At 41.3% G+C, this 13,897-nt stretch overlaps 2 protein-coding genes and 2 non-coding genes across 5 annotated transcripts in view; 1 reads left to right on the forward strand and 3 right to left on the reverse strand.

Annotated features, from left to right (window-relative positions):
* Matn2 (matrilin 2) overlaps positions 1 to 6,656 on the forward strand; it is a 137,380-nt gene extending 130,724 nt beyond the window's left edge. The window contains exons 15-19 of one of the 2 annotated variants that reach the window (XM_055620125.1): positions 1,827 to 1,979; positions 2,828 to 2,899; positions 3,961 to 4,095; positions 4,427 to 4,525; positions 5,915 to 6,656. In XM_055620125.1, coding sequence (XP_055476100.1) covers positions 1,827 to 1,979; positions 2,828 to 2,899; positions 3,961 to 4,095; positions 4,427 to 4,525; positions 5,915 to 5,970 — 515 coding nt within the window. In that variant the 3' untranslated portion in view covers positions 5,971 to 6,656. The remainder of the gene's footprint in view (positions 1 to 1,826; positions 1,980 to 2,827; positions 2,900 to 3,960; positions 4,096 to 4,426; positions 4,526 to 5,914) is intronic. The other variant, XM_055620133.1, reaches the window with a different exon arrangement.
* A 2,517-nt stretch (positions 6,657 to 9,173) lies between these two features.
* On the reverse strand, positions 9,174 to 9,297 carry LOC129691686 (small nucleolar RNA SNORA28). The gene has a single exon (XR_008722528.1). It is a non-coding gene; the product is annotated as a small nucleolar RNA SNORA28 (small nucleolar RNA).
* A 1,127-nt stretch (positions 9,298 to 10,424) lies between these two features.
* On the reverse strand, positions 10,425 to 13,589 carry Rpl30 (ribosomal protein L30). Its single transcript, XM_055620146.1, has 5 exons — positions 13,509 to 13,589; positions 13,359 to 13,411; positions 12,971 to 13,116; positions 11,326 to 11,456; positions 10,425 to 10,561 (listed from the first exon to the last, which is right to left on the reverse strand). Exons 2-5 carry the CDS (start codon positions 13,377 to 13,379, stop codon positions 10,512 to 10,514), a joined length of 348 nt encoding a protein of 115 aa, XP_055476121.1. The 5' UTR covers positions 13,380 to 13,411; positions 13,509 to 13,589; the 3' UTR covers positions 10,425 to 10,511.
* Positions 10,759 to 10,891, reverse strand: LOC129691666 (small nucleolar RNA SNORA72). The gene has a single exon (XR_008722524.1). It is a non-coding gene; the product is annotated as a small nucleolar RNA SNORA72 (small nucleolar RNA).
* Positions 13,590 to 13,897: the final 308 nt, after the last annotated feature.

Here is a 13,897-nt window from a genome sequence, read left to right on the forward strand (position 1 = left end):
CTTTGGATAGAGACCTATGTTGACAGAAAACTGTATTGGGGGTAGGGGGAAGAAAGAAAGAAAAAAAACAAGGTTGGATGCATCTAAGTTCTTATTGCTCCACAGAGCTCAGCCCCTTCTCTGAGGTTCTGGCTGTCTCTCTGTAAAGTGAACGGAGGGGCACGAGGGTAACTTCAGTAGCATAGAAATGAAAGGTGGAAGAGGAGTGTGGCCCCCAATTCATGGGAGGCCAAAAGCCAGAGCAGATGTTAGAACCAGCTCATGTTTGGATATCCTCTGGTGAGATGAGAAAGCTCAAGTTCATGAAGCAGTCTGCTTGCAAACCAAACTCCTTCAAGTACTGAAAGAACACTGCTCTATCAGGTCGCCTAAAAGGAAAAAAGAATGTACACAGCCCCACGCAAGGTTCTCCAGAACTTGTGCCTAGCTGGGCCCAGATGCATAGATAATTGTCAGGCACTTTCCCAGTCCATTAAAATAACAAACAAAACCAGTGAAAATATTCTTGGTCCTAGTGGCAAACTCCATCCTCCCTCACAGAAAGGCTGATGGGTCCTGAACAGTCTCTATGAAGAGTCCATTTTATACTTTTCTTAGCTGCCCAAGAGAGAGCCATAAGCATGTTCATTCCTGGGTCATCTGAGTGTTTTGTAAACCTGGTGGTTCACTCAAGACTAGCTTCCTGGAGCTTGTGTCTAACTCGAGCCCTGCTAGCCTGCATTCTTAAAAAGTAGAAGAATCTTTTGCCTCCCAAAACAGTGATAAGCCTTTTAGTACTCACTGAAGCTAGCCACTGTACACTTTTGCATTCAGATTACTGCAGATAACCCCAATGCAGATAGGAGCAGATGTTTAGTTCTTGAATCAGCCAGGCTTACCCAAAGGGCCATTCTCTTAATGAATCCGTTTTTCTGGGAATGGCTAATATGATCTTAAACTAGAAGTTTCCTATTTGGAGGAGAATGTGTGCAAGGTCAGTGGCTCCCAAGTATGCTGAATTCGCTGTTCATACAAACTCAGAACAGGGTATCACCCTTGCCCAGGGGCTTTAAAGCCATTCTGTTATGCTCTTCACCCTCCAGTCCAATGGCTTAACCAGAAGATGCCAGTACTGAAAACTGCTCAGTTGCTTACTTTCAAATGAGGGAATGGAGTCTAAGGACTAGCTTGATTTAGAAAAGGCTTTATAATAGCCTCATATCCCTTTTGAAATCTAAGGTAGATATTTTAAGTTTCTTCTTTATCCTGACTGGGATTTCCAGTGGTCTGCAGACTCACCCCTTCAGCTTTCCATTTCTACTCAAGACAACGTGCCCACTCACCTACCCATCCAAGTAAAGTGGGCAGAAGGCAGCTTCACTTGGCCCCGAGAAAGTTATGATTCTACTTTCTTTTTGAGGATAAACCATCCAAGCACTCAAAAGGCCAAGGCAGAGAATTAAGTCCAGCCCAACCTTAGCTTTATACTATGGCCTGTTTGTTTTAAATATAAGGTCCTAAGTTAACCCAGAAAAACTCTCATTTTACCAAGCTGAGGCAACTTTCCCCTAATATGCAGGCCAATTCAGGAGAAAGCTGCACATTTATTACTTGACCTTTTTCAGAGCTAAACAATAAGTTGGTGCCTTAGCTGTGTACCCCTTGTAGATACCACCTCTCTAGAATCCTCTTTTGCTTATAGGTCCAAAATAAAAACGCTAGAAAATATGAAGGGATGTTGGTACTGATGCCTCAAATGGCACCAATTATCTAACTGGCTCTGGACATAACACAATGTCTAGACCCTGGGAATGCAACTGTATCTTGCTCTAATTTCTGTTGCTTAGGTATCACTATGTATGCTGTTGGGGTAGGAAAAGCCATTGAGGAAGAACTACAGGAGATTGCCTCTGAGCCCACAAACAAGCACCTCTTCTATGCAGAAGACTTTAGTACAATGGGTGAAATAAGTGAAAAGCTGAAGCAAGGCATCTGTGAAGGTATTGTAAAACGTGTCTAAGGTAGACCTGCCATAGGGCAGTATGAACACAGGAGAAAATCCTCAAACCATTTCTTCAGTGCTCAAAAAAATGCCTCCTTGCTGGCCAAGACAACTGATACCTAGAGACACTACACCCAAAGAGAATGGAAGACAAATATAGCTATCATGTCTTCCTGTGACGAACAGAATACTAAATTAGTTTAGCATGCCATTCTTAATCTTCACCAAACCCTAAAGAATTGATAATTTCAGCAAGGAGCCATCATTAAAGTAACTAGAAGAGAAGTACTACTTCAGGAAATTTGTAGAAAGGGATGCCTATCCTGTGGGCTGTTGGACATTTAAAGAATGCTTTCCTGCAGGGCCTTCTATTTATAAAGTGACAATACCTTTAGATCTTAGATTTAATATAATTTTCTCCAGTTCACTAATTAATCTAGCCATGCTTATGCATAGTAATACCCATTTCCCCCTTTTATTCACATCTTGTGTTCAGACACCCCTAAGATCCAAACAAAAGAACTTTAGTGAAGGGGTCCTCAAGAGGAAAAGCCATCCAGATTCCCAAGGGTGGAGCATGCTTTGCCTGTGACATTCACTCCTACTGAAGTGTCTCGGGTGAGGCTGCACTGGCTTCTAGCAACGTCTTTACTCTTACCTTCTTGACATGGGGCATCCTTAGAATGGAAGCTCCTTCAGGAGAGAACAGCATGCTATATAGATCAGCACAATAACCATCTGCACTTTTGGATCCTTAGTTACAAACACCAAAGACCCTAGGTTCTACCAGTATCCTAAAAAGCATGTGTGAAACTGTCACTCCTCTTGGCCATCTCTTTCTACTAGCCCTAGAAGACTCTGATGGAAGACAGGACTCCCCAGCAGGGGAAATGCCAAAGCAAGTCCACCAGCCAACAGGTAAGTTTAAAAGGCAGTGTGGTGAGTCTCACTGCTGGCTTCTGCCTCTGCTTCACTGCAGATAGAAGTTGCAAAGTGATAGTATGACTCAAACATCTGAGAAAGCGCCAGATCAGTTTCCAAAGTGGTTGTACAAGTTTACATTCCCACCAGCTGCAGAGGAAGGTTCTCCTTTCTCCAAATCCTCTCAAACATGTATTGTCACTTGAGTTTTTGAACTTGGCCATTCTGATGGGTGCAAGATGAAATCTCAGGGTTGTTTTGATTTGCATTTCCCTTTTAGTGTTTTCTCTGCCATTCTATATTCCTCTAAAGAGAATTTTGTTTAGCTCTGTACTCGGTTTTTTAGTTGGATTACTTGATTTGTTATTTTTTAATTTCTTTAATTCTTTACATAGTCTGGATATTAACCCTCTGTCAGATATAGGGTTGGTGAAGATCCTTTCCCAGTCTGTGGGCTGTCATTTTTTTTTCTGATGGCAGTGTCCTTACAGAAGCTTTCCAGTTTCATGAGGTCCCATTTATTTTATAGCCTGTGCTCTCGGTGTTCTGTTCAGGAAGTTGTCTCCTATGCCAATGAGATGTGGACTCTTCCCCACTTTTTCTTCTAACCAATTTAGTGTGTCTGGTTTTATGTTGAGGTCTTTGATCCAATGCAGCCAGTCCTGATGAGAACTGATAAGCTAGGGTCAGATGGAAGGGGAGGAGGACTTCCCCTATCAGTGGACTTGGAGAGGGGCATGGGAGGAAATGAGAGGAGGGTGGGATTGGGAGGGAAGGAGGTAGGAGGCTACAACTGAGATACAAAATGAATAAACTGTAATATAAAAAAAATTTAATGACATCAGAGGCCCTTCTCTTCTGACAGGAAAAATTTACTGTCTCTTAAGCCATGTTTGGTAGCTACCATCTCTATTGTGTCTTTTTGTCACATTATGTCTGAAAACAAAGCTCTACACCAAGGGTGAGGAATAGCAAACCAAATGCCTTGTCTCAGGTGGTGGCTGCTTTAGACCACAGTAGGGTGAAGCAGGTTTGAATTCAGTGTTCTCTTTTTACAGAATCTGAGCCAGTCACCATAAATATCCAAGACCTACTTTCCTGTTCTAATTTTGCAGTGCAACATAGATATTTGTTTGAAGAAGACAATCTTTCACGGTCTACACAAAAACTTTTCCACTCAACAAAATCTTCAGGTAATTCCAAATGAAATATCACTACAAGATAAGCTGCAGCAATCTTTCAGCCTGCCAACACACTCTGCTGAAAGAGGAGGAAATTAATTTAGCTGCAGTAACTAAAAACTAAACTAAAAGAAGCAGTCAGTAGTAGGCATCTTGTCCTCCAGTGTACAATGAAAGCCTCTTCCAGTGTTTGAAACCAACACAGCCCTTTTCCAGTATTTACAGCCCTGGATCTGGATGCACGGAAAAGTCTGAACACTTTTCATTATCGTTTCCTGAGTATTGATCAATGCCATTATGATGTGTCTGGGAACTGTGGTAATTCTTTCCATTTGCTTTTCAGAAAGCGTTTTGGAAGAAAACCAGGAACAATGCAAATGTGAAAACCTTATAATGTTCCAGAACCTTGCAAACGAAGAAGTAAGAAAATTAACCCAACGCTATATCCATTTCCGGTAGAATGCTCAGTAGGTATTACACATATTGGCAAAACCTTATAACGGTACGTTTCATCCTCAAAGGCAACGCTGAACCAGGAAAGGCTTTTTCTATAACAGACACCACTTAGTTGCCACCCGCTAGTATAGGAAGACGAGCACTAAGGCCTATCAGGCAGTAAGAGGGGAGCCACATACACTAGGCATTAAGTGCCTCAGATGCATGCTTAGGCAAAGTATATTATAAAATTCAAGAGTTTCGAACTCAGTCTAACCTCAACCCTAACCCACCCAAAGCCCCATGTATATGCAGATATACATACATTTGAAGAACTGGGTGTTTCCCTTTTCTTTTTGGCAGCAGAGATCCTTTATATCAGCACTCTAAGAAAGTGAAGATTCCACCAAGGGAACAGGATCCAGTGACTCAAACTGGAATGCACTGCGATAACATTCAGTGCCATTGAACACACTGCCAGCCACTCCAAACTACAGTAAGCTTACTAAAGCTAGCTAATACAGACCTCAGTCAACACCAGCTAGTTCATAGGGAAATGGCTTAATTCTCAACTACTCCTCTGTCAACAGGCTTACCTAAGAACAGCACAATGCAAGTCTCCCTGTCAGTGGAAGAGGAACTGCCCCCCACTTAGAATGCCTTCCTGACAATAGGTAACATTCTGCCATGGAAATAGGAAGGACTAAAGGGCTTACAGGGAACAGAGCTTCTTCCTGTCCCTTTCTACCTACTGCATGTGAAAGAGCATTAAGTAAAAACTTGAGGCCACTTACTCCCTAGCTTTCTTTTGGTCTCACTGTCATTGATGAACCCCACTCCTACACAATTCTGACTTCCCACTTTACATGTCCCAAACTGAGCTATTGCACCATGACATATTAGTTTATAAGATAGGCGTGGCTAAATTTAAAAAATACTTTAAATATATTTATTTAATGTATATGAGTGTTTTGTCTTCACACACACCAGAAGAGGGCACCAGAAGAGGGCACCAGATCTCAGTATAGATGGTTGTGAGCCACCATGTGGTTGCTGGGAATTGAACTCAGGACCTCTGGAAGAGCAGCCAGTACTCTTACCCACTAGGCCATCTCTTCAGCCCTTAAAAAAAAAAAAACAACTTAAGGAAAAGTTAAATTCAACTTGAACTATTGGGCTTTGTTTTTAATATGAGCTTTACATGAACTATTTTTATATTGTTTTAAAGGTATGATACATGAACTACTACAAATGTACAAGGGTTTTTAAAATACTGGACAGTTTAATTTTAATCCCAAAGTTTTTTTTTTCCCTTAAACTTTCAGTACTTAAATCAAGTTGTACTTTATTATAAGCTAAAAGACAGTCCAGACTCCTTTTCCTTAATGTGATTTACTAGAAGAAATGACACAAAGAATGGAAGCCTTGGAAAACCGCCTCCGATACAGATGAAGACGAGAAATGCTTTTATGTGTATTTGTACACTGTCATAAAAAGGATTTCAACAATGGCAGTGGAGCCTGAAAGCAAAACATAACCAGTACAGAAGATACTGGATTGTCTGGCTACGGAGAAAATAGAGACACTGAGGTGTCTAAATTCATTAGAGGTGGGGGTAAGGAATCCTTTTGAATTCTAAGATGAGTTTACCATAAGAATAAATAAGCTGTGCAGTGTTCTGCAACATACTGTGCACATGATTTGCTTCTGCCTCTTCCACCTTAGCACCGAAATCTTCATTTGACAATTGAAGAGTCTCAATTTGGCAGAAAACTGACTCCACAAATTGCTAATTTTTTTGTATTGGAATTTACCTTGATGTAAAGACATGTCATGGGGAACTATGTTCTGTAATAGATCAATTTTTATACAGTATTAAAATCCATCACTCCAGAAAAGTGTTGAGTAAAATAACTAGTTGAAATATGAGAAGCAATCTTGCTATTTGGTACGTTCTAACTTGGGCTGCTCGAGCTCTCAGTTCTCCTGTTCCCACCTCCATAGGCCTGGGAATACTGGTATGTGGCATCAAGTCCAGCCTCACTTTAAATTATGTATACATGAAAAAAGCCATTATAATCAAGAAAAAAACAGGTTTAGATAATGCCATTAAAAAAAACTCATCAGCTCAGTACAAACACTGTCTGACTAGTGATAATTACCGATGTGGCGTACAGGCTCTGGAAACACACAGATCGTAACTATGTGATACCATTTGGCACAAATGTTATCCTGTGTGTGTATGTATTTGTCTTTAACAAATACATACATACACGGGAGACCTGCAAAGGAACGTCACTAGTGTATAAGGAACAAACTAGAAATATCCTAAACATTGAACTGTATACTCTGCACCACAGATATACATTTATAGACACACACCCCCATATTCATGTTGAGACATAAAACCCAGTATCCCAGACTGGCCTCAAACTCACCATGTAACTAAGGATGACCTTAAACTCTTGATCCTCCTGCCTTCACCTCCTTAGTGCGGAGGGGTGGGGGGGAGGGGGGTATACAGCCATGCACCTGGTTTATATAGTGCTAAGGACTGAGCCTAGGACTTTGTGTATATGAGGAAGGCACTCATTAACAGTCACATGGCAGACCTCATAAAAACTTTAAAAGCTAGTGACAATTTGAAACAGGCATGAGTTCAAAGCCAGCCTGATCTATATACTGAGACTCTGCCCACCCCCAAAAAACTCCAATGACAAAGCCTAGCACTGCAGCAATTTTTATGAGCATACACACAGATTAGCTATTCAAAGATATATTAATTATGCACTTTAAGCACAGGAAATGAGACGAGTCAGGGGAACTTTATAGAAGACAAATTAACATCTTCCCCATGGAAGGCCTGAATTTTAAGGTATTAATCTTCTATATCCAAGTGTTTTTAACACAATGTCCTCCCAAAGAGTTACTGAGTGGAAGAACATTTCCTAGGCTTCAACCTTACCTGAACAATCTTTCTAGGTGTTGTGACTCAAAATACAAATTTTCACTGCAAAGTATTGATTGGATGACAAAGATTAAGGGACAAGCCACATGGCTTCCAGTTTTCTTCAGGCTCCCTTTAGTGGCACAAAACTGCCTACCCCTTTCTCCTTAGTGCCATGATAAAGTACACAAGCTTCATGAGAAACATTAAGACCTGCAGCTAATCCATCACATTTTAAATTAGGGACTGGCTGGGTGTTTGCTGCTGAACTACATCCCAGGCTCCCACACCACATAGCTGTCTCCGTCACCAGTAACTCCAGCTACAATCGACCCAATGCCCTCATCTGGCATGCATACTCACTTGCAGACACATAAGGAAAATAAAGTTTTAGGTCCTTAAATTTTTTTTTAATTTAACCTGGGGCTGGATGGCTCAGCATTGAAGCGCACACGCTGCTCTTCCAGAGGCTCTAGGTAGGTTCAATTCCCAGCATCCACATGGCACCTCACAACCATCCACAACTCCAGTTTCAGGCTTGACACCCTCAGACATACAAAACACAAATGCATACAATAAATAAATCTAAATAAACTTCCTCAAGTGTTATCAGAAATCTTAGTTTAAGCATTTCATTGGGGATCCTAACCTCTTTAGGCTTGTGTTATCTGTAAAATCAAGTTCACAGTGCTGTCTTGTTGGGTTGTCATAGGATTGAGTATATACATAGCCAAATCTCAAAAGACGGCTTGGGGATTAAGTGCACTTGCTGTTACTGCAGGGGACCCAGGTTCAGCTCTGAGCATCCATGTGTCACAACCATCTGGAACTGCAGTTCCAGAGGACTGAACAGCAGCACCTGGCCTCTTTGGGCACATGGTGCACTTAAATGCTCATAGGCAAAACACTCAAATAAATCTATCTTTATGCTGGAGATATGGCTCAGCAGTTAAGTGCAGTTGTCCTTGCAGATGATCCAGGTTGTTTCCAGTATTCTCATGGAATCTATTACCTCCAGTTCCAGGGTTCAATGCCCGCTACTCGGCCTCAATGGGCTTGAGGCTTGCAAGTGGCACACAAGATATACCAACTGCAACCAAAAGACTCATACACATAAATCTTAAATGTTTTAGGCATGTGTGTAAGCAAATCCTACGTACACAAGTGTCCACAGATTCTCTAAGAGGGTGCTCAATATTAGCTGTGATATGTATATATTTCATCATCAGTCTCACAAGATGGAGCTTAGGGAGCCCACTAAGGAAGATGAAGATAAAATGAATTCTTTGCTTTGACTCTCTGAATGACACGGAATAGGAAATTAAATAGTAAATGCACAGAATACTGAAAAATTACTATTAACAAGATAAAAGGTAAAAGTCCTGGACTAGATATCACAAATCTAATTGGGAACTGTGTAAGCACTAGAAAATATTCACTCAAAATTTTTATGCACCATAAAGTTGAAAACACTGAATCCTTAGTTCTCTAGGACTAAGGTTTATTGAGAAACACACGGGACTAATGCAATTTTTAAAAGGTGAGCTCTAATTAGGTGGAACCTAGATTGGGACAGGAAACCTTTTGATAGCATGGGCAAAAGCAAAGTTCCAAAGATGAACCAGAGAAAACCTTTCCAAGAAAAATGACCATCTTCCACATTATACAACCAATTCCATTCATGACTAACAAGTTTTTTTTCTTAAATATTGTTTGAGCCTTTATAACGGCTTATCTCATGAAGAGAACACCGGAATAGGTTAGACTTTTTTGCTATAGCAAGCTTAAATTGTGTCAGACAGTTTTTGGATATCTGCCACAGAGTGTTGCTTGCATACTTAACATCGTCAACATCCAAACCTCTTCTCTGGCAGCTGTCTCCATACCCAGCAGAAGCGCAGGAGATGCAGATTAAAGACAGCTGGCTAGAATTCCCAACAATCCCCTGAATACTGAAGCTACCCAACTGAAAATCTTACTTTTTTATGAGAATGCCACCTTTTGCCATCCCTGATTTGGGACTATGACCTTCCCCCAGCACTTCCTCACAGCTACCCCATAAAAATCCACAAGAGCAAGGCATGTTTCCTATCACCTAGCTTTAGCCTACAGCTAGGCAGTGGTGGTTCTAACCTTTAATCACAGCATTCAGGAGGCAGAGGCATCTCTCAGTTTAAGGCCAACCTGGCCTAGAGTGCCAGGACAGCCAGGGTTACACAAAGAAACCCTATCTTGAAAAACCAAAAACAAAAAAACAAACAAACAAACAAAAAAGGCCAATTTAGTATACAAAGTGAGTCCAGGACATCCAAAGCTACACAGAGAAACCCTATCTCAAAAATCAAAAACAATCCTCTGGATTTACACACTTTGCAGACAGTGACTAAACATAAAGCATGTATAAATTAAAAACCAAACTTACACCATATTACCACTACCTACAAAGCCTTAGAAACCACAAATAGCTTAGTGGCAACACACTTTTGTGTGTCTGAGGACTGAACCTGAAATCTCCAGCACCCCTGTAAAATAAATGGTGGATGTTCAGGTTTACCAGCCTGCAATTCTAGCACTTAGGAGACAGGAGAGATTCCCGAAAGGAAGCTGGGTACCTAGACTAGCTGGAATTGCCAAACTCTAGTTTAAGTGCTAGAGAGAAAGGAAAGTATCTGTCAACCTCTAGCCTAAACACACCCACCCAAAGAAAATACCAAATGGCCTTCTGATTTAGAGACATACTAAATAAACAGAAATGTGTATTCCAACTTTGGAAAGCTGGAAACACCTCTGGTCCCAAAACATTGTGCATACAGTGTGCTATCTTTAACAAAATAAAACCCCAGCTAAATGGAAACTAAGCAGTGTAACTTTTCACCCAGGTCTTGCCACCAGACCCATGGTTTCAAGGACTCTATTGCTACTTTTAAGTATAAGAGAACTAAAAGTTAGGAAGAAAACAACCCAAATGAACACAATGTTTGTTGGTTTGTTTTTTTTTTTTTAAAGGAGCTCTGGTAAAGTTTTATTAAAGGAAAACTTTCCTGGTTCACTTTTCACCAGTCTGTTCCGGCATGCTTCTAATAATATCAGAATCACCTAGAAAATAAAATAAAAATTTTACAATTCACTTAATGGCACCTGATAATCACACAATTCCCCCACATGTTCTTTAGCCAAGAAGGCAGATTAGCACTATGTGCAAATTACAGTTGCAGCTGTCACTCTTAAGACCAATTAAAGATACCTTATAATCTCAGCCATCCTATGATCACACTTCTAATACACCAGATCTGGCTTGTCACCAGCATTTAAAAAACCAGACCTAGGTAAAGAACTAGGTCTGGGGACACATGCATGGTCTTAACTATAGCGAATGTCTAGCCTGTCCTGATTATCACAGAATCAGAACAGTGAGAATATTCGCAGTGTTCTACAAGGCAACTAAAACCTCCCAGGTCAAAACACAAGACAATATGTATCTGTAGGCATTCACCACAAACTGTTTATTCCCAAGCAACAAAGATTACTTTTTCTTTTGCCTAATATTTCCAACGCTACCAAACTTTTTTGTGGAGAGGAAATTTGAGACTATTTCACTGTGTGGCCCCAGCTGTCCTGGAATTTACTCTGCAGACCAGGTGACTCACTTCATTAAATATTACCTCAAAGTTAAAAATATTTTTATTTACAGAACAGCCAATTCCAATGTACTGGCATGCATTATCAATTCTCTACAAAATAAAATTATGGCATATCTCTTGCAATATTAAAGTTCAAATAGTCTGAACTCAGGAACCAAAACTACTAAGAAGGATTGATATAAATTAGAATGAAAATGTTTTATGATTTAAAAAGCATACCTGGGTCAATGATAGCCAGTGTGCATACTCTGTAGTATTTTCCACACGCTGTGCCCAATTCAATATTATTGCCGCTGTAGTGATGGACACCAGTTTTAGCCAACATGGCATAGTATTCTATTTCAGATTTCCTTAGGGAACAACAACAAAAAGTTAGATAAAATGCCATACCAAGGTATTGACAGACCACAAATTGGTGAGGCTTTTGTTTGTTTTTGAGACAGGATTTCTCTGTGTAGCCTTGGCTGTCCTGAACTCACTGTGTAGACCAAGCTGGCCTCAAACTCAGAGATCCACCTTCCTCTGCCTCCCAGAGTACTGGGATTACAGGTGTGCCACGGCGCCCAGCTGTTGGTGAGGCTTTTTACTAGTAACCAAATCACTTACAACTCTTACAAGAGATTCTTTCTAGCCTGTCCTGACTATCACAGATCCTTTACAAGAGTAGCCTGCAAATTATCTACTGAATATCTACTTAAGTAGCATCCAGTTCTAAATACATTGTACTCATGTTTCAAATATTAAATAAGTTTACTTAAAAACTAAAGAAAAAAATAATGCTATCTAGGGTAGTAGAAAACGGTATGATAGACATTAAAAAGTCAATGTTGGCCCGGAGAGAAGGCTCACTGAAATCTTATATTGCTCTTACAGAAGTTCAGTTCCTAGCATTCAAATCAGCCATCTCACAACCACCTCACAACTCTAGCTGAGTTGATCTGACACCCTCTTCTGGATTCTCAAGGACACATGCATTCACTCTCTCACACACAATTAAAAATAAATCAATGTTAAATTTAGCATCTACAACTTTATATATTTCTCATGTCAACAGGTATTATATACTTCAGAAATTAAAAAAAAAAAAGAAGAAAAACTAAGGCAAAGAATAGGAAGTGGAGAGCTGGAAACCTAAAAGTTCAGATGCCTAACCACCTACTACATAGTGACCGAGACTGCTGCTCAGAGAGTAAACACTTCAGTATCAAGTTAATGGACACAAACAATTAAAAGCTGAAACTTCCACAGAACCTTGACACTTAGTATGTGGCTGTTCAGACAGAACCCCAAGCTTATGAATGAACCTGATGCCCCACCCTGGACCCAGAGTCAACAGATGTTGCCATAAATTAAAAACAAACTTGAAAGGTTTAAAATAAGACAAAACACTCCAAATTCTGCCACTGAGTATAAACACCCTACATAACTGTCTGAAGATGTGTACCACAGAAAATCAAGGGATTATATTCTGCAAGTTTCTTTAGCTTAGTTACAATACTCACTGGGGTCAAGTAAAAACAGTTAATCAAGAATAAACATGTTCAGAAAACTAGACCCTGCTAAATAGATTTTATACCATCACTTCCATAATCCAGCCAAAACTTTTCTAAACTAAAACAGGCACATGCAATGGAGTATAATACTTCAAGCCTAGAAAGATGCTCAAAAATAGGGTACACAAACTACACATTATAGTGTTTATCTCTCCTGTCACACTGTCCTTCAAAGGTACATTTACAGAATAACACAAACAAAACCAAGGTCCAAGCATCAAAAAACCGTCATTAATTATTCTTCCCAATACTGGATATTCGTCCACAATAAGTTTACAGTCAGTTACACACATTCAGGTTCCCTCCATTACCTCAGAGCTGGGCAGTTGTTGGCGAGAATAACCAATTTCGCTTTGCCTTGTCTGATCATCTTCAGAGTCTGTTTGTATCCCAGAACATACTTTCCACTTTTCATAACAAGCTGGAGCCTAGAGTTGATCGACTCCAGAGACTTTTTCTACAATGCAAACATTTGAGACTTGAACGCCAATTGTAGCCATCTCAAAACCAAATCCAGTTCCAGATTTCTAGAACTGAACACTTTAATACCCTCGAAGTCTCAGAGAGACTTCGGATTCCCCTTGAATCCCTGAAACGTCAGGGGCATGCTGTCCACCCAGTGTGCTCACATCTACCCGCCCCGGCCCAGACCCAGCTCTCCACGTGAACCGGCTTCCGGGCCCAGTCGGCTCCACTCACCGTCTTCTTTGCGGCCACCATCTTCCTGCCTTAGGTGCGGGACAATCCCCAACCTATCATTACAGAGGGCAGAAAAGAGGATTATGATCCGGAGCGCCAAACACAAACCTGCGGAGCCCCCCAATCCTCCACCAGGCAGAGCTCACTCACCAAGATCAGCCGCCAAGATGGCCGGGGAACGAGAAAGGAAAGAGTTCCCACAATGCAAAGCTCTTCTAGGCGGACAGCCGTACCCCGAGACCGGAAGCGGAAGCAGGGGCCGGTCATACCGGAAGGGCCCGGGCCAGGAGCCGTCTGCTGCAGTTGGTCGCTATAGGGACCGGGTTAAATTGGTGGCTGGGATGCTGCCTGGCCTCCCCCGCGACTTGCCGTTCTCGACTTGGGTTCTGATGCTGCGGGCTGACCGGGGGGCCTGAATGGGAGTTTGGGACTACGGCTGAGGGCGCGGTGCGTGAGGCGGCGGCGACCAGGCTTTGGCCTGGGCTGGGCTGGTCTCTGGCGAATGTTGCCTGGGGCAGGCCACTGGAGGATGCGGGGCG

The sequence above is a fragment of the Psammomys obesus genome, unplaced genomic scaffold (assembly GCF_907164565.1).
Source record: "Psammomys obesus unplaced genomic scaffold, mPsaObe1.curated_primary_1811, whole genome shotgun sequence".
Classification (NCBI taxonomy): Eukaryota; Metazoa; Chordata; class Mammalia; order Rodentia; family Muridae; genus Psammomys; species Psammomys obesus.

Bases quoted from the DNA above. Each gene is read 5' to 3' on its own strand.
- Rpl30 (XM_055620146.1), bottom strand. From the start codon at position 13,379: ATGGTGGCCGCAAAGAAGACG. The intron at 13,117-13,358 runs GTGAGTGGAGCC...TTTGCATTGTAG, and splicing joins TGGTGGCCGCAAAGAAGACG to AAAAAGTCTCTGGAGTCGAT. The intron at 10,562-11,325 runs GTATGCTTTTTA...TTTATTTTCTAG, and splicing joins ACTGGCTATCATTGACCCAG to GTGATTCTGATATTATTAGA.